The 20,969-nt window shown below is 51.4% G+C and overlaps 2 protein-coding genes across 3 annotated transcripts; both read left to right on the top strand.

The window, feature by feature from the left end:
• Window positions 1-1,806: 1,806 nt before the first annotated feature.
• Window positions 1,807-12,457, top strand: LOC148714644 (uncharacterized). Its single transcript, XM_088714300.1, has 3 exons — window positions 1,807-2,227; window positions 2,309-3,142; window positions 12,341-12,457. Exons 1-3 carry the CDS (start codon window positions 2,030-2,032, stop codon window positions 12,455-12,457), a joined length of 1,149 nt encoding a protein of 382 aa, XP_088570426.1. The 5' UTR covers window positions 1,807-2,029.
• Window positions 12,458-13,108: 651 nt separating this feature from the next.
• Window positions 13,109-19,614, top strand: LOC103696657 (sm-like protein LSM7). Of its 2 annotated transcripts, none has more exons than XM_008778341.5 (6): window positions 13,109-13,427; window positions 13,806-13,868; window positions 15,998-16,079; window positions 18,171-18,242; window positions 18,947-18,999; window positions 19,326-19,614. In XM_008778341.5, the coding sequence occupies exons 2-6, from the start codon at window positions 13,866-13,868 to the stop codon at window positions 19,413-19,415; spliced, it is 300 nt and encodes a 99-aa protein (XP_008776563.1). In that variant the 5' UTR covers window positions 13,109-13,427; window positions 13,806-13,865; the 3' UTR covers window positions 19,416-19,614. The 2 variants fall into 2 exon arrangements, with proteins under 2 accessions (XP_008776563.1, XP_008776562.1); XM_008778340.4 differs by having other exon boundaries at window positions 13,110-13,427; window positions 13,778-13,868.
• Window positions 19,615-20,969: the final 1,355 nt, after the last annotated feature.

Below are 20,969 nucleotides of genomic sequence, written 5' to 3'. Positions count from 1 at the left end.
CGAAGATATCCGACCCGAGGTCGGATTGCTGGATCAAGGGGCACCCGACTCGGGGTCGGGCTGCGGAGCCGAAGATATCCGACCCGAGGTCGGATTGCTGGATCAAGGGGCAGCCGACCCGGGGTCGGGCTGCGGAGCCGAAGATATCCGACCCGGGGTCGGATTGCTGGACCAAGGGGCAGCCGACTCGGGGTCGGGCTGCAGAGCCGAAGATATCCGACCCGAGGTCGGATTGCTAGATCAAGGGGCAGCCGTAGTCTTCCTGGGCGCGCGTGCCGGTCACGTGGGGCATGGTGGCTAAGTTCCCCCGTAATAGTAGCCCCCCACTTCCGAGCCTGGAACCAGGAGGGGAACGGGTGAAGGGAGTGATGCTTCGAGATTGCCGCCATCCCTCGGAAAGGCGCGCGCGCTCCGAGCTCCCCGCCTTCTTTATGGCGTATGGCGGCTGTCGCTGATCTGGCGGTCTGCGGATTTCGGCGGACATCCTTCCTTAATGGCGTCGATTCGCCTTTGGGGCGCGAACGATCCTTCGGTAGCCAGGCGTCCTCTGGCGTCACTGAGGCGTCACCCGCCTTTCTGCCTATTTAACCGGGGGCCCTCCCCCGTCCGCCTTTCTCTTCACAGGCATCCTCGAGTTTCTCCCTTGTGCTGCTGCCGTTGCCGTCGGACTGTTCGTTCGCTCCTCCTTTGACGCTCTCGGAGCCGTTCTTCCTTCCTTTCCGGTGAGTTGCCCCACTCTTCAATTTAGGGCTCTCCGTACTTTCTCCTTTCGTATTAGTGTACCCCAGTCGTTCCGGTCCCTTCTCCCCTCTTGACCCCGTCCCGACCGTAGATTCACTGGCCGTTAGGGATGGACGAAGTAAGAGCGGACCGCATTCAGTCGGAGCTGGTCCCCGAAGACCTAGATAGGTTCGTGGCCCGGTACCACCTTCCCGAAGCCTGCAACGTTACGCTTCCGGGGCCTGAGGAGAGGATGTCCCATCCTCCTCCAGGGAAGGTCGCCATCAATGAGGACATCCTTCGGGCTGGGTTCCGCTTTCCCCTCTCGGACTTAGTCGTGCAGGTGCTTCGAGGTTTAAGAGTGGCGCCGACGCAACTGGTGTCGAACTCATGGCGTACCCTGACGGCCTTCCAGGTTCTCTGCCGCATGCACGAGGTTTCCGCCACCCTGAACGTCTTTTGGGAATGCTACGGCCTGAACGGCCACCCCCGGGACAGAGGGTGGTGGTGCTTTGCGGCGCGGCGAGGGTGCGGCCTCGTCAAGGAGGCTCCTTCCTCCATTCATGGCTGGAAGGAGCGTTTCTTTTTCATCGACGTAGATCCCTCTTGGGGAATCGGGACAACCTGGGAGACGCCGATGAAGTCCCCGATCGGCCTATCGAGGTTGTCGAGGGAGGAGTCCGATGGCGTCGCCGTCTTGAGGGGGTTGGTTCCCGAGGGCCGGCTCCCCCCGGTGGCTCGCCTTATTTTCGAGGATGCCTTGGTGAACGTCGGTCTGAGCTCGGTCCCCGCCGACCGTGAGCCCGCCACTACTTCTTCTTTTTAGCTCTTTTCTCCTCTTTCATTTCTTCTTTCCATCAGTTTCTCGGTTTCTAACCATCTCGTCCTTTTTGCAGAAATCGACGACGTCATGCAGTCGGACAAGGCAATGGCTGTTAGTAGGGCGTCCCTACTGGAAGCGGTCCGGAGGAAGAAACGGACTCCTCCGAGCGGGGTCCCACCGGCGAAGAAGCCCCGCCAGCAGGCGACTCCGACGTCGACAGACGGGTCCGGGCCCACCGATCAGGGGGACGCCACGGGCTCGGACCGACAGTTGACGCCGCATCAGCCCTCCGGTGATGAGACTACCGTTTTTCTGGAGGTGTCATCCGGGCGCGCCCGAGACGGCCGGGTCGGACGCGGTCGGTCCCCAGCCCGGCCTTCGACTCGGTCGGCTTCGGATGATACGGGAAGGAGGGGCGCGCCGAGGCCCCGGCCGAGCGGGACCCTGTCGATTTCTGGCGCGGCCCCCGCCCCGAGCACGGTCGGCATGACTCTCCCCCAAGCGATGGGTAAGGGTAAGGCTGCAGAACCACCATCCGGCTCCGGGGCGAAGTCGGGGTCGGCCTTCACTTTCGCCGGCGCCCGAAACCTCGTCGAGACGGTGCTGCTGGAGGGGGACCGTAGGCAGGTCCGGCAGATGGGTATCCCTGAAGTTGGAGCTGCCAGCTGCGTCTGTCTCATGTCGGTGAGTGTTCTTTTGGTCGCTTTCGTCATTTATAGGCTCTATTGATCCCCGTCTGACGCTCTCATTTTTCCTACCTCTTAGCTCGCCCAATACATGATCCGCCTGGAGGAGAGCCACGAGGAACAGGCGAGGCTTCTGGCGAGGGCCGAGAGCCGATTGAAAGCTGTAGAGGAGGGAGGCCGGGCTGCGGCGGGGAGGACGACCAGGGACCTCGAGACGAGGCTCCAGGTGGCCGAAGAGCGGGCACTCGGCTTCGCCGCCCTCGAGAGGCAACTGTTGGAGGCTCAGGAGCAACTCAAGGTTGCCTCGGGTCTCGAAAGCGAGATCAGGAAGGCGGAGGAGCGGGCCGAAAAGCAGTCCCGGAAGGCTGCCGACTTCCGGGAGAGGTGGGAGAAGGCCCAGCAGTCGGCCGACAACGCCCGCAACCGAACCCGATCTCTTGAAGCCAAGCAGGCCGAATTGGAGTCGGCCTTTGAGGGGACTCGTGCGAGCAACCAGGAGCTTCATTCGCGCCTGGAGGAGGCTGAGGCTGCTCGCGTCGCTGCCGAGGCGAAGCACATGGAGGCTCGGGCCGATCTGCTGAGGGTCTCCTCCGAGGCGGACGACCGGATTGTGGCGAAGGTCATGGAAGCGAAAGCTCAGATTACGGAGCGAGCGGAGGCGGCGCTGGCCGAGAAGAGCGCGGAAATCGAGCGTCAGGCGGTACAGGCCTATCGTCAGTCCGCCGAGTTCATCCGTGACATGTCGGACGCGGGGTCCGACTCCTTTGCCTTAGGCTTCGATGAAGGCCTGGCAAGGGTGTCCGCTAAATACCCCGAAATTGACCTGAGTGGGGTCTCCCTCCTCGACTCCCCTCCGATGCCATTGCCTACCGATTCTCCAACCGTCTCCCTACCCTTCGCGGACGCGCTCGCCGTTCCCGACCCAGGGGTTCCTCCAAGCTGACTCTCTGTACTTTTCTTTGTTCTTTTCTTTGTATGTTGGCGTTTTGCCACGTTGTATGGGTCTCGACCCTGATGCAACGAAAGTTAATGCAAACAAAGTATTTCCTCATTTCACTTTCGTCCTTCCTCTTTTTAACTCCTGGTAGCGCCTCGCCGACTCCTGACTCTTGAAGTTCTTCCGGCGCTAGGCCAGGCATCCGAGGGTTAGGCCTCAGGAAATTCTTCCGGCGCTAGGCCAGGCATCCGAGGGTTAGGCCTCAGGAAATTCTTCCGGCGCTAGGCCAGGCATCCGAGGGTTAGGCCTCAGAAAATTCTTCCGGCGCTAGGCCGGGCATCCGAGGGTTAGGCCTCAGGAAATTCTTCCGGCGCTAGGCCAGGCATCCGAGAGTTAGGCCTCAGGAAATTCTTCCGGCGCTAGGTCAGGCATCCGAGGGTTAGGCCTCAGGAAATTCTTCCGGCGCTAGGCCAGGCATCCGAGGGTTAGGCCTCAGGAAATTCTTCCGGCGCTAGGCCAGGCATCCGAGGGTTAGGCCTCAGGAAATTCTTCCGGCGCTAGGCCAGGCATCCGAGGGTTAGGCCTCAGGAAATTCTTCCGGCACTAGGCCTCAGGAAATTCGTCCGAGGGTTAGGCCTCAGGAAATTCCGCTCGTTGGTCGGCCAAGGCTGGCGCAAGCCGAGGCGACCGGTCGGGGCTTCAGGCTAGTCTGCTCCCGGGATGATCATCGGGTTAGCCTGGCATCCGAGGACCGAGCCTCGGGGAATTCCGCTCGTTGGTCGGCCAAGGCTGGCGCAAGCCGAGGCGACCGGTCGGGACTTCAGGCTAGTCTGCTCCCGGGATGGTCATCGGGTTAGCCTGGCATCCGAGGACCGAGCCTCGGGGAATTCCGCTCGTTGGTCGGCCAAAGCTGGCGCAAGCCGAGGCGACCGGTCGGGGCTTCAGGCTAGTCTGCTCCCGGGATGATCATCGGGTTAGCCTGGCATCCGAGGGCCGAGCCTCGGAGAATTCCGCTCGTTGGTCGGCCAAGGCTGGCGCAAGCCGAGGCGACCGGTCGGGGCTTCAGGCTAGTCTGCTCCCGGGATGGTCATCGGGTTAGCCTGGCATCCGAGGACCGAGCCTCGGGGAATTCCGCTCGTTGGTCGGCCAAGGCTGGCGCAAGCCGAGGCGACCGGTCGGGGCTTCAGGCTAGTCTGCTCCCGGGATGATCATCGGGTTAGCCTGGCATCCGAGGGCCAAGCCTCGGGGAATTCCGCTCGTTGGTCGCGCCCCTATCACTTGCCGCTCGACGGGGTTTCTCCGTGGCTAGCTGCGATCGTGTTTCTCCTCCTCTCGAAGCGTCGCCTGGGGAACACCAGAAGGCCATTAAGTGCTAATTGAGGCGTTACCTGGAGAATCGGACCGGCCAGTTGCTGCTTGCGAGGAGTGCCAGTTAAGCGGCCGCGATACGCGCGTTCTTCGAGGCGGATGCGGCCTGGACGCGTGCGGAGATATGTGGGCCGCGGGATACACGCCGCCCGGAGTGTCCTACACGAAGAATGCAATTAAGGAGAACGACGCTTAGGAGATCGTGGGGGGATAAACCTCGAGAGCCGGAACGGCTCCTGATTCGATGTGCCCGCATTTATTGGAGCCACCCGCATCGGAACGACCAGGGGGCCACAGTTTGGCTATAAATATAAGCGCAGGTGCGGTGGAGCCTGCCAAGCCGGAGCTGTTCAGGTTGCCATGGATCGTGGACCTCCTCTCCGGCGCGTGGCTGGGAAACCCCCGCCGGAGGAACGGGAGGCGCGCCCCTCGCAACTTCCGCCAACTAATCGTTTCATCTGGGATCAACAGGGAGATTCTCTCCGGTAGAACTCCGCTCTAGGCGTTTCATCCGGGATCACATCCCCCCTCTTTTCAGTCCCACCTCCCGATTGAGCTCTGCGCTAGACGCTTCATCCGGGATCGCGCCTCCTCGCGCTCTTCTCCCTTGTATTCCTTTCCTCCCCTTCTCCTGGGGAGGACCGGAATATCCCTTGGATGTGGCGTTCCTCTAGAAGCAGTGCGAACTTCTTCGTCCGCGCCGGCTCTTCGTCTTTTGCGTGAGGCGTCGATGGCGCCTCCGGGGGGAAGCACCCACGTCCGGTGGGATTGCAGCTGCTTCGGATGGAGGGTTCGGGATCCCGGATCTTCAGCTCCACGGAGTCCCCACCTCTTTCTTACTTTCTTTACTCCCCAATTCCCCTCCGGGAATTCTTTGTAATCACACGAACACGCCATTGTAACCAGGAATTATTGAGATGAAAAGGACTATACATTTTTTGAACTGTCTTTCTGGCTTTGTCTTTCTACTGGCAATATACCCGCAGGTTAGCGGAATTCCAGCTCCTTGGAATTTCTCGACCATCTAGGGCCTCCAACTGGTAGGAGCCAGGTCGGTTTACCCAGCGAACCCTATACGGGCCTTCCCAATTTGGCGCCAGCTTCCCACCTTCCGCGGGTTGAGATGCTTTGGCTCGCCTTAGCACCAGATCTCCGATTCTGAAAAGTTTTGGTCGGACCTTGGAGTTATAATATCGGGCCACCCTCCGCTGATACATCGCCATCCGGACCTGCGCCATTTCCCTCGCTTCTTCCAAGAGGTCCAGGTTCCCTCGGAGTTGCTCCGAATTGGCCTCGGGTCGGTGCGCAGCCACCCGGGGCAAGGGGAGTCCGAGCTCCACGGGGACAACCGCTTCCGTGCCATAGGTTAGGCTGAAAGGCGTCTCCCCGGTAGGGGTCCGATGCGTGGTCCGATACGCCCAAAGGACGTTCTCGAGTTCTTCGACCCAAGCTTGTCCCGTCCGACCGATTCGCGCCTTAATTTCTTGGAGGATTGTCCGGTTTGTCACCTCGGCCTCACCGTTGGTTTGGGGATGCGACACAGATGTGAACCGATGCTCGATCCCGAACTCCTCGCAGAAGTCACGGAAATGCTTGTTGTCGAACTGTCGACCATTATCCGAGATGAGGACGCGGGGTACCCCAAATCGGACAATGATGTTTTTCTTCACGAACTTCCGGACTTGCGCCTCCGTGATAGTGGCCAGCGGCTCTGCCTCCACCCACTTGGTGAAGTAGTCGATTGCAACAATCAAGAATTTCCGCTGGGCTGAAGCGACGGGGAATGGTCCGAGGATATCCATTCCCCACTGTGCGAAGGGCCAGGGTGCGGTAATTGGTGCCAAGGGGACAGAAGGGACTCTCTGGACGTTGGCGTGGCGCTGGCAGGCGTCGCATTTCCGTACATAATCCTTTGAGTCCTCCAACAAGGTAGGCCAATAATAGCCTTGCCTCATGATCTTGTGCGCCAAGGACCTAGCCCCCGAGTGGGATCCGCAGACGCCCTCGTGGACTTCGCCGAGGACGTAGGCCGCCTCCGAGGGGCGGAGGCACCTTAAGAGGGGGGCAGTAAACGAGGTCCGATACAGCCTCCCTTCATAGAGTACGTAGTGGGCGGACTTCTTGACAAGTCGCCGAGCTTGATCTTCGTCTTCAGGGAGGATCCCTTCGGCGAGGTAGGCGACGAGCGGGTCCATCCAAGACGGCTCCGGATCAATCGCCATCACCGCTCCAGCCTCGCCGATGCTCGGGGCATCCAGGGTCTCCAGGTAGATTGCCCTCGACAAGTTGTGCGCCTCTGCGCCCACCAAGCGGGACAACCTGTCGGCCCTGGCATTTTCGCTTCTGGGGACCTGCTGGATGTCGACACTGCCGAGGTCGGGAATGAGTGCTTGCACCTTCCGGACGTAGTTCTGCATGGTCGGGCTCCGGGCCTCGAACTCCCCACGGACCTGCCCGACCACCAGCTGGGAGTCGGTGAAGACCTTCAAACGCCGGATGCCGAGCTCCCCGGTGAGTTTGAGTCCCGCGACTAGGGCCTCGTATTCCGCCTCGTTGTTGGTAACTGGAAATCCAAACCTCAAGGCATACTCGGCTATCACTCCATCAGGACTGGTAAGGACCAGCCCGGCCCCTCCACCCTCGGGGTTCGACGACCCATCGATGTGAAGCGTCCAGGTCGGGAGGTCGAGGCTGGGTGTTTCCGGCGGTCTAGGTTCCGCCTCCTGCACCGTGCACTCAGCGAGGAAGTCCGCGAGCACCTGGGCCTTGATGGCGGGTCGAGGCTGGTAGCGGATGTCGAACTCACCGAGTTCTACTGCCCACTTCACCAGCCGTCTCGCATTCTCGGGGTTGCTGAGGATCTGTCGTAACGGTTGATCAGTTAAGAGGGTGACAGAATGGGCCTGAAAATAGGGGCGGAGCCTCCTGGTCGCGGTCAGCAGCGCGAAGGCGATCTTTTCAGCCTTCGTATACCGCGTCTCGGCGTCCCGTAGGACCCGGCTGATGTAGTACACAGGCTTCTGGAGCTTTGCCTCTTCCCGAACCAGCACCGCACTGACCGCGGTTGGGGAGACCGCCAGATAGAAGTAGAGCATCTCCCCTTTCTGCGGCTTGGATAGCAGGGGAGGAGACGCCAGGTATTCCTTGAGCTGGTCGAACGCTGCTTGACATTCGACCGTCCAGAGGAAGTCTTTCGGGCATTTTAACACCTTGAAGAATGGTTGGCAGCATTCGGCCGATTTTGCCACAAATCGTCCGAGCGCGGCGACCCTTCCAGCGAGCTCCTGAACCTCCTTCACTTTGGTCGGAGGGGACATACCTTGGATAGCCTTGATTTTGTCCGGGTTGGCTTCGATACCCCGCTGGTTGACAATGAAACCGAGGAACCTCCCGGCCGAAGCGCCAAAGGCGCACTTCGCTGGGTTCAGCTTCATGCGAAACTTCCGCAAGGTGGTGAAAGTCTCCTCCAGATCCACGATGTGCTGGTCTGCCTGGCGGCTCTTCACCAGCATATCGTCCACGTACACCTCCATGTTCCGGCCGATTTGCTCTTTGAAGATTTTGTTGACAAGGCGCTGGTAAGTGGCGCCAGCGTTCTTCAGACCGAAGGGCATTACCTTGTAGCAGTACAGCCCCCGGTCCGTTATAAAGGCAGTTTTCTCCTCGTCCTGTGGGGCCATCATTATCTGGTTGTAACCGGAGAAGGCGTCCATGAAAGACAGCAGCTGATATCCGGAAGTCGCGTCGACCAGTTGGTCTATCCGCGGAAGCGGGAAGCTATCCTTAGGGCACGCCTTGTTCAGGTCGGTATAGTCGACGCACATCCTCCACTTCTCGCTCGCCTTCCGGACAAGTACAACATTTGCCAGCCACTCGGGGTAACTCACCTCCCTTATGAATCCTGCCTCCAAGAGTTTGTCTACCTCCTGGTCGACCACCCGGATCCGATCCGGGGCACAGTGTCTCTTCTTCTGCTTCACTGGCCGGTGGGTCGGGTCGACGTTGAGGGCGTGAGAAATGACCTCCGGGTCGATCCCAGGTACATCGGCCGCCGACCAGGCAAATACATCGGCATTGGCTCGGAGGAATTCTACCAACCGGGCCCGAGCTCCCGGGTCGAGATTGGCGCCGACCCGGACCACCCGGTCCCGGCGGCCTTCCTCGAGGGGAACTTCGACCACACCCTCGGCCGACTCCCCCTGCCACAAGGCCACCTCGTCTCTGGCATCAAGGGACTCGACGCTTAGGGCTTCTGTGGGCTTCTTCCCTTTGAGGGTCGCTAGGAAACATTGCCGTGCGGTCGGTTGGTCGCCTCGGACCTCCCCGATCCCGACCGCCGTGGGGAATCGCATGAGCAAGTGGTACGTAGAGACCACCGCGCGAAGGGCGTTCAGTCCGGGTCGTCCGAGGATAGCGTTGTAGGCCGAGGGAACACGGACGACCAAGAATCCGAGTCGCACCGTGGCTTCTGCGGGTGCGACGCCCGCAGTCACAGGCAGCTCAACGACACCTTCCGCCGGGACAGCGTCACCGGTGAATCCTATGAGGGGGGTGGATATTTTGTGCAACAATTGTCTGGACAAGTCCATCTTTTGGAAGGCCTCGTAAAACAAGATATCAGCTGAGCTTCCACTATCCACAAGAACACGCCTTACATCATAGTTTGCCATAGTGAGGGAGATCACCATGGCGTCATCGTGGGGGGTCTGAACCCCCTTTACATCCTCATCACAAAAGGTGATTACATTGCCGACCCTCTGCCTCTTTGCGACGGCCGCCCCTGACGCCTCCGTCGAGCCCCCTGCGTTCCTCACGGGCCGGGGGCAGCCCCCAGTGATAGTGTGGATCACGCCCGCAACGGGTCGATTCTGCTCCCGAGGCTCCGGAGGAGCCGGGTCGGCCGGACGCAGGTCTGCGGGGGGACGTCGGTCGCTCACATATCGACCGAGACGCCCCCGACGGATGAGAGCCTCGATCTCGTCCCGAAGCTGGAAGCAGTCCTCTGTGTCGTGGCCGTGGTCTCGGTGGTACTCACAGTACGCCCGGGAGGGCCTCTTCCCAGGTATCCTCCGCATCTGTCTCGGGGCCGGGAGGTCCTCCCGCCCCTTGATCTCCATAAGGATTTGGGCCCGGGGAGTCAGGAGAGGGGTGTACCGGTTGAAACGTCGGGGCGGAGAACGAGGGCGTGGGGCGCCGTGGTTCTTCGCCGGCGACGGGCTTCTGCGCCGACGCTGGGGCGTCGGGCTCCTCCTCTGGCGTGCCTCTTTCCGCCTTTTCTTCCCAAGCTTTGGAGGGATCTCGACGGCCTCCTTGCTCCGGTGGGCGGCCGCCTCCTCGGCGTCCGCATACTGGTTCGCCCGGGACAACAGCTCTGGGAAGCTCCGCGGCAGGCGTTTGTCCAGGGAGAAGGTGAGTCTGCCCTTCCGGAAGCCACGCTTCAGGGTTGAAAGAGCTACCTCCTGACTCAGGTTCCGGACCTCCAGCGTAGCCCTGTTGAAGCGGGTAAGATAATCCCGCAGGCTTTCCCCTCGTTTTGCCGGACATCAAAGAGGGAGTCGGAGACCAGTCGCCGCCGGCTACTGACGGCGAAATGAGTGATGAAGAGGCGGGTGAACTGGTCGAAGGACCGGATTGAGTCAGCCTCCAGCCCGGCGAACCACGCCCTCGCCGGGCCACGGAGGGTTGCCGGGAAAGCCTTGCAGAGAAGGGGATCTGATGCTCCGTGGAGGGGCATAAGGGTCCTGAAACTCTCGACGTGATCCCGCGGGTCCGCCGCCCCGTCATAGGGCTCGATCGCCGGCATTTTGAACCCCGGCGGATTCGGGGTCCGCAGGATCCTCGAGGCAAGCGCCGGCTGGGAGGAGATCTCTAAGTCGGCGAAGGGATCTTTGGAATGGCCCTTCAGGACCTGGAGTTGTCGGTGGAGATCGTCCACCCGCCGGTCCGGGGAGCGCGACCGGTGGGTGGGAGACAAGGAGCGGCGAGAGGGGGACCGACTGGAGCGCGGGTTCCTCGAGGACTGGGGGGTCTGGGAACGCGCCCGGGCCCGCCTCTCGTACCCCGCGCAGCTCCGGTGGGAAGGTCCCGGCAGAATGGAGCGTGCTCAAGAATCCTCCTCGCGTCGGCGCTCCTCCCCATGGGAGAGGAAGGAGCGCGGGTTGAGGAGGACAGGCGAACGCTCAGGCAGCGGCGGCTCCTGAGCCCGCTGCGGCGCCCGGGACATCGCACCCTGCAGATTCTGCACCGCCTCCGCGAGGGTGCGAACCTGCTGGGTTAGCTGGTCGAACTGGGCGGCTTCGACCGTCTGAATGGGCAGTGGGGCGGTGGAGTGTTGCTGAGAGTGTGTTGGAGATGCAGCGGCCTCCCGGCCAGAGGCGCGAGAGGCCCCGCGACCGGGGGCATTGGAAGCTCCACGACCACCTCGCCGTGCCATTACGATCGCTCTGAGATCCGGGCCCTTCCTCTAGCGCCAACTGTTGCTGGGGTTCCAAACCGAGAACGATTGGCACAGCGGTGTGAATGGGGTTCCCTTGGAATTACTTCGGTTGCGCTCCGCCTTCCGCCGGGAGACCTGCAAGCAAGCCTCGCACCACCACCGGGGTAGTGGGGGCCCTCCGACGATCAAGTTAGGGGAGATCGAAGGAGAAGAAGAGGTAGCAGGTAAGATAATACTCTGGAAAATCTTGCTTACCCTCCCTTTCCCCCCCAGCCGCATATATATCAGGCTGGGGGTTTTTTTTGGGGATTGGTCATCGTGTGGCACGATGGGGTTGCCACTGACATGGTCGTTACAGGGCATCGTGGGGCAGCGCCGGGTACGGCCATGGCAGGGCGTAGTGGAGCTCCGCTTTGTACGGCTGTTACAGGGGATCGTGGGGCAGCGCCGGATACGGCCGTTGCAGGGAGTAGTGGAGCAGGGGGCCGCGGCGTGCCTCAGGGGAACAGTCTGTTGTTGTCAAGAGATTGCCGACTTGGGGTCGGATTGCTGGATCAAGGGGCACCCGACTCGGGGTCGGGCTGCGGAGCCGAAGATATCCGACCCGAGGTCGGATTGCTGGATCAAGGGGCACCCGACTCGGGGTCGGGCTGCGGAGCCGAAGATATCCGACCCGAGGTCGGATTGCTGGATCAAGGGGCAGCCGACCCGGGGTCGGGCTGCGGAGCCGAAGATATCCGACCCGGGGTCGGATTGCTGGACCAAGGGGCAGCCAACTCGGGGTCGGGCTGCGGAGCCGAAGATATCCGACCCGAGGTCGGATTGCTAGATCAAGGGGCAGCCGTAGTCTTCCTGGGCGCGCGTGCCGGTCACGTGGGGCATAGTGGCTAAGTTCCCCCGTAACATATATAATAATTATTTTATTGCTTACTAAACGGATATAATGTATATATACAAAGTTCATTTGGATTGTAACATAAAGATAAAATATGGGTAATTAATTCAAGATATAGTTAAAAATTTCAAGAGGTCTCAACTCTCAAGCCCTCACCAAAACTCTGAACCAGGCCGGTCGTGAATGGAAAGAGCCAAGCTCGAGTTAGCTCTAGCTTAATGCAGCTCGTTTTTTTTTTTTTTTTTTTTTTGTTGAAAACGGCAATTCATATAGCTCTAACTTGAGTACATCCAGCCAAGTCTAAGAAAAGTAAAGAGTATAGAAAAGTGGGAATGTCAGCAACAGATGTCCAAAGAAACTTCACGGAGTGCCGGGCAACGTAGGAAGCAACCCAGTCAGCTGATCTGTTCTCCTCTCGGTACACATGTGCTGCCTGAAAATAACTCATCTCCTGAACAAAACTCCGGGTCTCCAGGATAAGCGGGTGACCGTCACCGTACCTATCCGCACCCCGGATCCAATCGATCACCGTAGAAGAGTCCCCCTCGAGATGCACCCGCTCAGCACCGAGGACCCTCCTCGCGAAGGATAAGCCCTCTCAAGCGGCCTGCAGCTCTGCCCCAACAACGGTGAGCCCTGACATGCGTCGGCCCCCAGCGGCTATCAACCTGCCCAGAGAGTCTCTGATCACAAAACCCACACCTCCAGATGCACCGTCCATCGACCGACTACCATCAAAGTTCACCTTGAGATGACCAGGAGGTGGGGGCACCCATGAAACAAGGGCGAACATGGGCGTTGTAGCAGCGGAGAGAGTACCCCAGATATTCCTGGCCATCCCAGAAAAGAACAGAGTGGTAGCACCGGTGACCTCCCGAGCCTGTAACACAGCTCGATCCACCACCGTCCTCGAGGATCACCTCCTCCCCTCAAAGAGTCCAGCATTTCTATCCAACCAGATGTAGTAAGTCAAGTATATGAGTAAAATGCCTGCCTCAACAAAACTGGGGCTCCACACGGATGCTCTCAGCATGTGAATAAGGTCCTGTGCCGACTCCACCGAAGTAGGAAGTGAGACAGGAGACCTACTCCAAATCTCTCTGGCCCTAGGACACTGTAATAGAACATGATCAATGGTCTCCTCTGAATCTGTACACAAACCACAACCCTGAGAAATCTACATGCCTCGATTCGCTAGCAGACTCCTGGTCGGAAGGCAGCCCCATGCCGCCTTCTAGATGAAAAGCGCCATCCGCGGATGAACCCGCATCCTCCATGTCTATCTCCCTCAATCTGCTGCTCTGGCGCCCTCCTAATCAAAGTGCGGAGATTCCTGACTCATACCTGCGATCGATCCGTCGGCAACGATACTAACTTGCCAGGCATCTCCCGAGTAGGAACTGAACTGCTCCCAAAAACCTCCCTGATCGATTAATTGAGCTCGGTTCGCTTGCTCCGAGTTCCCTCGGTCGCTCGAAGCGGGAAAGGGCAAACCCTAGGCCGACGCCACAGCGCTCTTTTCCATCCATAAACCCACCAAAACGTAGACGAAATCAAGAAAGGTTACTTTTTTTCGCCCCTAATCCATTCCATTCTTCGATTACCCCATTTCTGATCGTATTTTTTTGCTGTTACTTTGTATTATAGTTTCATTTTTTTTATTTCTTCTTTTATACAAAGCATATATTTCGTTTCAAGGAACCGTTCGATTGTTCTGTTCCGTTTAAGTTCCATCCTTTCCTACGGTAAATTGGTTGGGAAAAGTCAATTCGCTTTTACTGTCCTGTGTTTAGCGCCTCCGATAGGGTTTCACGAGTTATTCTTTCCTCTCTTGTTGATTTTTCTGGATTGCTTTTGGTGGTGAAAATTGTACTTGTTCTGAGGCTTCTCTCGAATCATGATTTAATTCCAGGTGTTTGTGTTAATTTTTGGTCACGCAGTCACTTCCTCTCAGAAAGCAAGAGAAAAGAGAATTTTAGCAGAGGAGATTTTGTTATAAGATGGTGAGTCAGTATTGCTGCTGTTCTTTCTTTCTTCTGACCAATTGTTAATGTTCAAATACGCTAGCTCAAGTTTTTGTTTTATAAAAAATGATGCCTTTTATCCAGTTACGTCATTCTTATATTGAAAGGATTAGTTTCTTGGTTCTTGCTTATATCAACCTACAGAAACTGATAATGAATATATGGAATCTCTACAATGGAACATGATGGAAACTTATAATTGACATAGTTGTCCTTCGCATGAATAGTGGTGTTTTTGTTTTTTATTTTTGTTGTGTTGCTCCATGATTTAAGTAGTCTTGGCAAGTTTGTAAAGTCTCCATCCTGTCTTAAATTATCAGAGCAGATTCTCTTAGATGTATCAAAAAAGAGATGTACTTAGATGTCTTCTGCACATACTGTAAGGTAAATTCCATCTGCCTTTGCATTGAGCTTATTCTAGTACCATGTATCGACTGAACTGGATATTTCCTGATAGCCCCCATTGAGATCTAGTTTAGTAGTAATACTTCTTGCAAGTTTTCAAGAGAACTTCATGCCTCATTAATTTGACAAAGATATAAACCTCTTGAAATTCTGATTTTGCGGTTCACCCTGAAGAATCTTGTTTGGTTGTTAGAGCATGAGCATCATAGTGATCTTTTGCTAAGTTCGTATACATCGAATTCTTTTGCAAACTACCGATCAAGTAGGTTTCGAAATTTTACATTTTCCTTAAGCTACATTTCGTAGCCTGTACTTCAAAATATGATTCATGTTATTTTTAATGGGTTTCATGTGCTTTGGTAACATAATGGGTAAATATTCCAAAGATCTTGCAGAATGGTATTTGCACTTTGATCTATGGCCATCTTATCATGTCTAAAACTTAAATGTATATAGCTAGTGTCATTTTGGTCATGACACTTTAGAACTTGCCCCTCCCGCCAAAAAAAAACAAAATATCATATATGAAGAATTTGCTAGAAAATCACCCTAAAAGGAGTTGAGAAAGGGGGAAGAAAAAACATTTAAGATTGCTTAGGGAAGAGGACAATTTCAAGTTTTCCAATTTCCACATGTTATGAATTCAGAAATGCCAAGGAATGATGTGCTATGTTACACGGACTTGGGTTTGGATCTCGGGTGCAAGTGCATGTCTAAGTATCGAATCCTTTGAATAGCAAATTACTAATGTCTGTGTTTAAATGTCAGATGCAGGTAGTTTACGCTAAATCGAAGGGTCTAGGTAACAAAGATGGTATTTATATCATAGAGCATGTCTTCGCATTGGGATAAGGATTGAGATGAAGGATGTTCATGATAATGATATCATCAAATTCCTTTATTCTACAGAGGAGAGCTGACTAGGTTCTTGGGGCTGGATGTGTGTGGACTTGAACTAACATGTTGCTGGGTTAAATATTAGCCTTGCGAGTGTGACACATGTGAGGTGCTTCAGACTTGATGCTGGATTTGAAGTTGGGCTCTGGTGGAGCTTCTTTCGTTTTTATAGAGTCATGGGGATAAGTAGGGTAGATGTCGAGAATCATGAAGATCTAAATTCTTAACATACAAAGGGCCTTGGGTGCTTGTTAAATATATTGTGAGAGGACTTAAAATTGAAATATTTAGCTTCCTTGCTGAAGTTGCTTTTGGTTCCTAGTGGAGGTAGTGGTTTCTTAGTTTCTTATCCTCCAGCTGGTTTCCTTTTAAAAAAATAATAAATTCAAGTCGTAGTTTGGCTGCCTAATGAATACAATATGTATTGAGAACAGCCTCTTCTGTTATATCGTTTGGTTGGTGGTGAGATGTTGATATGAACGGTTTGGACATGCTGGAATTGTTTGAATAGAAGACTCTCTACTTGCTAGGCTAGATAGGCAATGGATGCGCAGAAGATGGTGAAATTATATGCAAACTTTCTGGCCTATGCATGATAATCTTTTTTTTCTCCATCTTCTAGCTTTAAATCAGCTCTTGCTTGACACATTAGGATAAGTCATTAAACTCATGTCACTTGACTTTAATCTAATTCATCTCTTCTTGGAGTAGTTGATCTTACTTGGCTTAAATTCTTTTGATGATCAGACACCAGTCTTAAGTAATATGCTGTTCTCATCAAAAGGCTTTTTATTGTGTATTTCCAGTCAGGCCGGAAGGAGACAGTTTTAGATTTAGCAAAGTTTGTTGACAAGGGTGTCCAGGTCAAGCTAACTGGAGGCAGACAAGGTTTGTTGTCTATGTCGTATTATGTAGCCAAAGCATTAATTTATTCTACTAGTCAAGCACTATATTTTGGAAATTTAATCTGTTCGTTCATTTTTAGTCCATCCATGTTAACTTTTAAAATAAAATAAAAAGCTAATAGAAATGAGATTTCGGATCATATTTAATTAGCAGAGTTTTTTGCAAAATGAAATTATAACTGCTATATTTGGCAATTTGTACTAGTATATAAAGATCATGTCAGTAATAACATTTTCTGTTAAAAATTGATTTTATGCATGTCTGCATAATGTATCCCTCCTTTTCTTAGTTAAATGTATGTTGCTTTTTGCGGTTTGTCTTTTAAAAGAAATATGTTTAAGGGACTCGCTTTTTAGGATTTCTGGTTACGAAGTGTCTTCAGTTTACTGTTTTCAAATAGATTGCTAGTTAATTTTGATAGCGATAAATCTTAGTATGATAACTCTGATTTTCAATGCCTTTGTCGTTTTCTTTCTGCCCTTCTTTTTTCTGCCTGCTCAGTTTATGGGAGAACTCGTTGACAAAATCTACTCTTGGACTGATGAAATTCTCTGTTGACCGCTTGCAAAAATGTGGTCTTTTGCTAGTCTCTGTCCCCTCTAATTTTAAGACTGATAATGCAGGGTGCCTTCTTCTTTCGTTGCCTTCTGCTCCTGAACCATCTATAATCCTTCAGCTAGTTACATGTTTTCCACGTCACCCTTCAGCCATCCTCTATTCATTTTTTTTGTGCATGTGCCGCTTTTTACATCTTCCCCAAGGAAGAACGTTGCATATCTATGTCTTTTGATTCTGAAATCCTCTTTGAATGACATTAATGAAAGGAATTTCGTTCATCCACTTCGGTGTTCCATAGGGCTATAAGTTGGTGATTTCTGGTCCTTTCGAAAAAGAATCTAAGGTGAATGTTGATGACGAGCGTTAGAAGTGAATCTTGGAAGGGATTGTTTTAAGTGGATTCCTCTGTTAATGACTACTGGAGTGTGGGCCTTGTGGAATTTGTGTTGTTCATGATCACATCAGCGAGATAATTACCACAGTAACGGTAAACAGATAAGTGTTGAACAATCAGATTCATGTTTCTTGCTTCCGGAAGGTTGAAAACCTTGTTAAAGCTTTAAATTTTATGGGAGGAAAATTCTGTTATTGTCTTCTCTCTGATAGAAGGAAAGCTCTGATTTTGTGCATGACTACCAGGCATGTTAAGCAAACTTAATTCTATCATAGTTAGATTAGCCAAAAGAAGCAACACTTACTGAGAAATTAATCATCAGATACATTCTTCCAGCCTACTATTGTTTCATGGGTCAGGTTGACTTGTTTCCTTGCTGTGTTGCTGTACCTTTTGTTAATGTAATTTGTCTCAGACAGCACCTAGTGGCATATACCCTTGAAATTAGGGGAAAAAATAATCTTTTCTGTCTTTTGCAGATGATTATCCTTCTTTTGTGGCTTAATAATTTGAATTTAAGAGTTCCCTGGCAATTTTTTGTGAATAATTCATGAATTTTTGCAGATGATTTTCAGGTTATTTTGATTATTTTGTGGATCTTGCTGATTCTGTTCATTGATTGGGGTGATGTTAGTACTAGCCTTCACTCTCCTCTCTTTAAAAATAATATCTAAGTTTTGTTGAATTTTACCAAGTTTTCTTTGAAAAAATAGATTACGAGTCATCACTGCTGTCTCTTGTGATTTCTTTTTTCGTAAGCAAAACTTGATATTCTTGTTCAAATCAATTTTTTTCTATTTTTTAATGTTTCTTCAATTAGCATATCACTAAGCTCATTAGTTTAATGCTCTCTCTCTCTCTCTCTCTCTCTCGCTCTCGCTCGCGCTCTCTCCCCACCTCCCCTGTCTGTTCTGTTTCATGTTTGGCTGCACTTTATCTGGAACTTGTTAGCTTAAAATATTTGTTGATGTTAGAGATCTTTACATCATATTATATAGTTGGTAGAGACTTTAATTTCAGGATGCTACTTTTGGTGAGAATTAATGATGATGAAGGATCAGTAAGCATCATAATACTTTACCGGGTATGAGCTACCTGACCATTTGAATGTCTTCTTGCAGTATCAGGGACTTTGAAAGGGTATGATCAGCTGCTGAACTTGGTTCTTGATGAAGCAATAGAGTTCCTTAGAGGTATTTGATTCTTGAAGGATGTGTTCATCAAAAGGCATCTTCTAGTTACACTTTATCTTATTTCATCCATTAAAAAAATTTAATTAACTGTATCACTAGGTTATCTCTGTGGGTTTTGACGGCAGCCACAAATTTTCTTTTGATGCCCAGAAAACTAATGAACACCAACCCTTGTTACTCCAACCATGTTTTAGGAGAAACATACATGTTATGAAGATGATAGATAAATGGAAATCCTTGAACCCTGTTCTGTCTATCTTCTTTGGCATGCTACAGATGACTTAGTTGACATTATACTTTTTATTCTTAAGTTGTAAGTTTGTATATATATCATGTGTAATGATTTCTAGAATGATGAGTTCCATTTTCCGTGCCAGTATGGACAGCTGGACTCCATGAGTTAGCCAGCTGCAGTGTTTTCCAAACATTACAACACTAACTATAGCACAAAAAACCTATTGTGATTGCCTTTTAAGATCCAACTTTACCCATAACTGTTAATTTTTCCATTTACTCAATGGAAATTTCTCAAGTTTCTTCTTTAATTCTTCACCCACTATGTTTAACAAAACACGTTTTCCCTTTTTCTGCCACTAAACGTTTCTTCAAATATCTCTTGTTGTAGTTATATATTGCAAAGTCCAATACTTGGTGTAATTTTGAAAGACGTGATCTCAGTTGTGCCGACCATTTTATTGTTGCAGATCCTGATGATCCACTGAAAACTACCAATCAGACCAGGTGTCTTGGCTTAATCGTATGTTCTTTCTTCCCTATTCTTTTGTCTTTTGTGACTTCTTTTCTTCTTCCTAGTTTTTAAATCTTGGTTTTGATGTTAAAAATGTAATGCGACCATGTGGGGCATCTAAGGATTATGTTCTCGTGATGACTTAATGCCTCCGTAACTACCTACCTGGATTTGAGATGTTACTGAAGATCATCAAAATTCAAGATTCTTAGGCTTCAAGATTTTTCCCCCTATCGATACACATCTTTTTCGATGATCATTTACATGAAGCTGAGGGGAAAATGATGCTTTTTTGATAATGTTCGTTTTTAAAGCACCTGGTTATTCTCCTTCAGGTTTGTAGGGGAACTGCAGTAATGCTTGTATCACCAACTGATGGAACTGATGAGATCGCCAACCCCTTTATCCAGCCAGAGGGGGCCTAAGGGTTAGCTCTGTTATTCTTTCTTAACTTAATTGGCATGTAATCCTACATAATTCTGGCAGTGTTTTTGCTTGTGTTGGTTTAACTATGCTGGAAAAGTTCGGCGAGAATTTTCTTCAAATACCCAGGCACCTTTCATTGTCTTGGAATGGCAGCACTATCAATATATATATATCTTGGATAAACATTTCCTTTTGGTATTACTTCTCCATTGCTCTCTTTATGCCACTTAAAATTGTTTTCTTGTGCATTGCCCTTGGCATATATGCTGATAACTCATGTCAAAATTAGATTTAGTTTTACTAGAATTCTGAGACATCCATAGGCTGCTGCATTGGTGCAAGAGTATTGACAACATTGAGCTAAATTCAAATCAGTGATGGCCATCCAAACACATTATACATGATGACAAAGTGGGAGACATTTATTCATCAATACAGCCAGAAATATTTTGTTGTTGCTGCGGAGATATTGTTGCTTTTATGAAGTAAGTATCACCCATTGTCTGGTTTCAGGGCCAGTAAGGCAAGCTTTTGCTGGTTGTTGTCACATCACATCTCACAGTACTCAGTCAGGTTAAACTATTAGGAGCTACTGTGGATGACCGGAGTTCAAATGGCATGCCCACAGAGATTGCCGGACTCAGATACGGCACTTGGGAACCGTGAAATTTGCGGCCTGGGTTTTTCTTTGCCCCCGTACTCTCTTTTTTTTTTTTTTTTTTTGGTAAAAAAATAGGAGGGGAGAGGGAGGGGCAGAACCCCGAGCTCCCACTGAGCCCCCTTCCACCAGAGCCTCTTCCACCAGAAAATATTCGATGCGGCTTGCAAGTTTCTGTGTGCCCTCCTCAACCTGTGAGAAACTCTACTGGGCCATCCACGTGTGAGTGCGGCACCACAGTGCTACCTCAATACTGATGGAAGGAAAGCATATCCACACGGAGCCATCGGTGCGTGAGGCATGCGGTCCTTTGATTTAATAGACGCCTGCGCGTTTCGAATCTGAACAACTTGGGTGGAGTTCAAGCTCCCTTACCATCAGGCTACCACCTTGGTTGTTTATATTATAGCTGTTGAAACTTATGCAATTCTCATGGATATATTTATACAAGAATAATATAATATAGAATTTTTTGTATAAATATTATTCTAAATATTGAATTTTGCATAAATATTCTTTCAAAATTGATATTTGCATTTATATCATCGTAAAATATTTATTTTGCTGGTCTATCTTTTTTTATTCTTGTTTTTGCATATGTACCCACATCATCTAACGCCATTGAAAAATTAACGGTTTCAAATTAAAATGACTAAAATATTCTTAATGGGGAGATATGCAAAAAGAAAATATTTATAAGGCGATCATGATGGAAGACAAAAAAAGTAATTTTAATATTTTATTTTATTTTTAATTAAAATAAATATGGTTTTTACTAACGGTGTTAGAAGAAGAACTATTATATTAAGAGCACTTGTGCAAAAATAGTATTTTACAAGGATACAAAAAGAAATATAAATTTTAGGAGGTATTCATGCAAATTTGAATTTTTTTT

Source organism: Phoenix dactylifera, chromosome 2 (genome assembly GCF_051530095.1).
Source record: "Phoenix dactylifera cultivar Ajwa chromosome 2, Ajwa_hap1_PhDact_Kaust_v1.1, whole genome shotgun sequence".
Lineage (NCBI taxonomy): Eukaryota > Viridiplantae > Streptophyta > Magnoliopsida > Arecales > Arecaceae > Phoenix > Phoenix dactylifera.
This window is presented reverse-complemented; position numbering and strand designations above follow the sequence as displayed.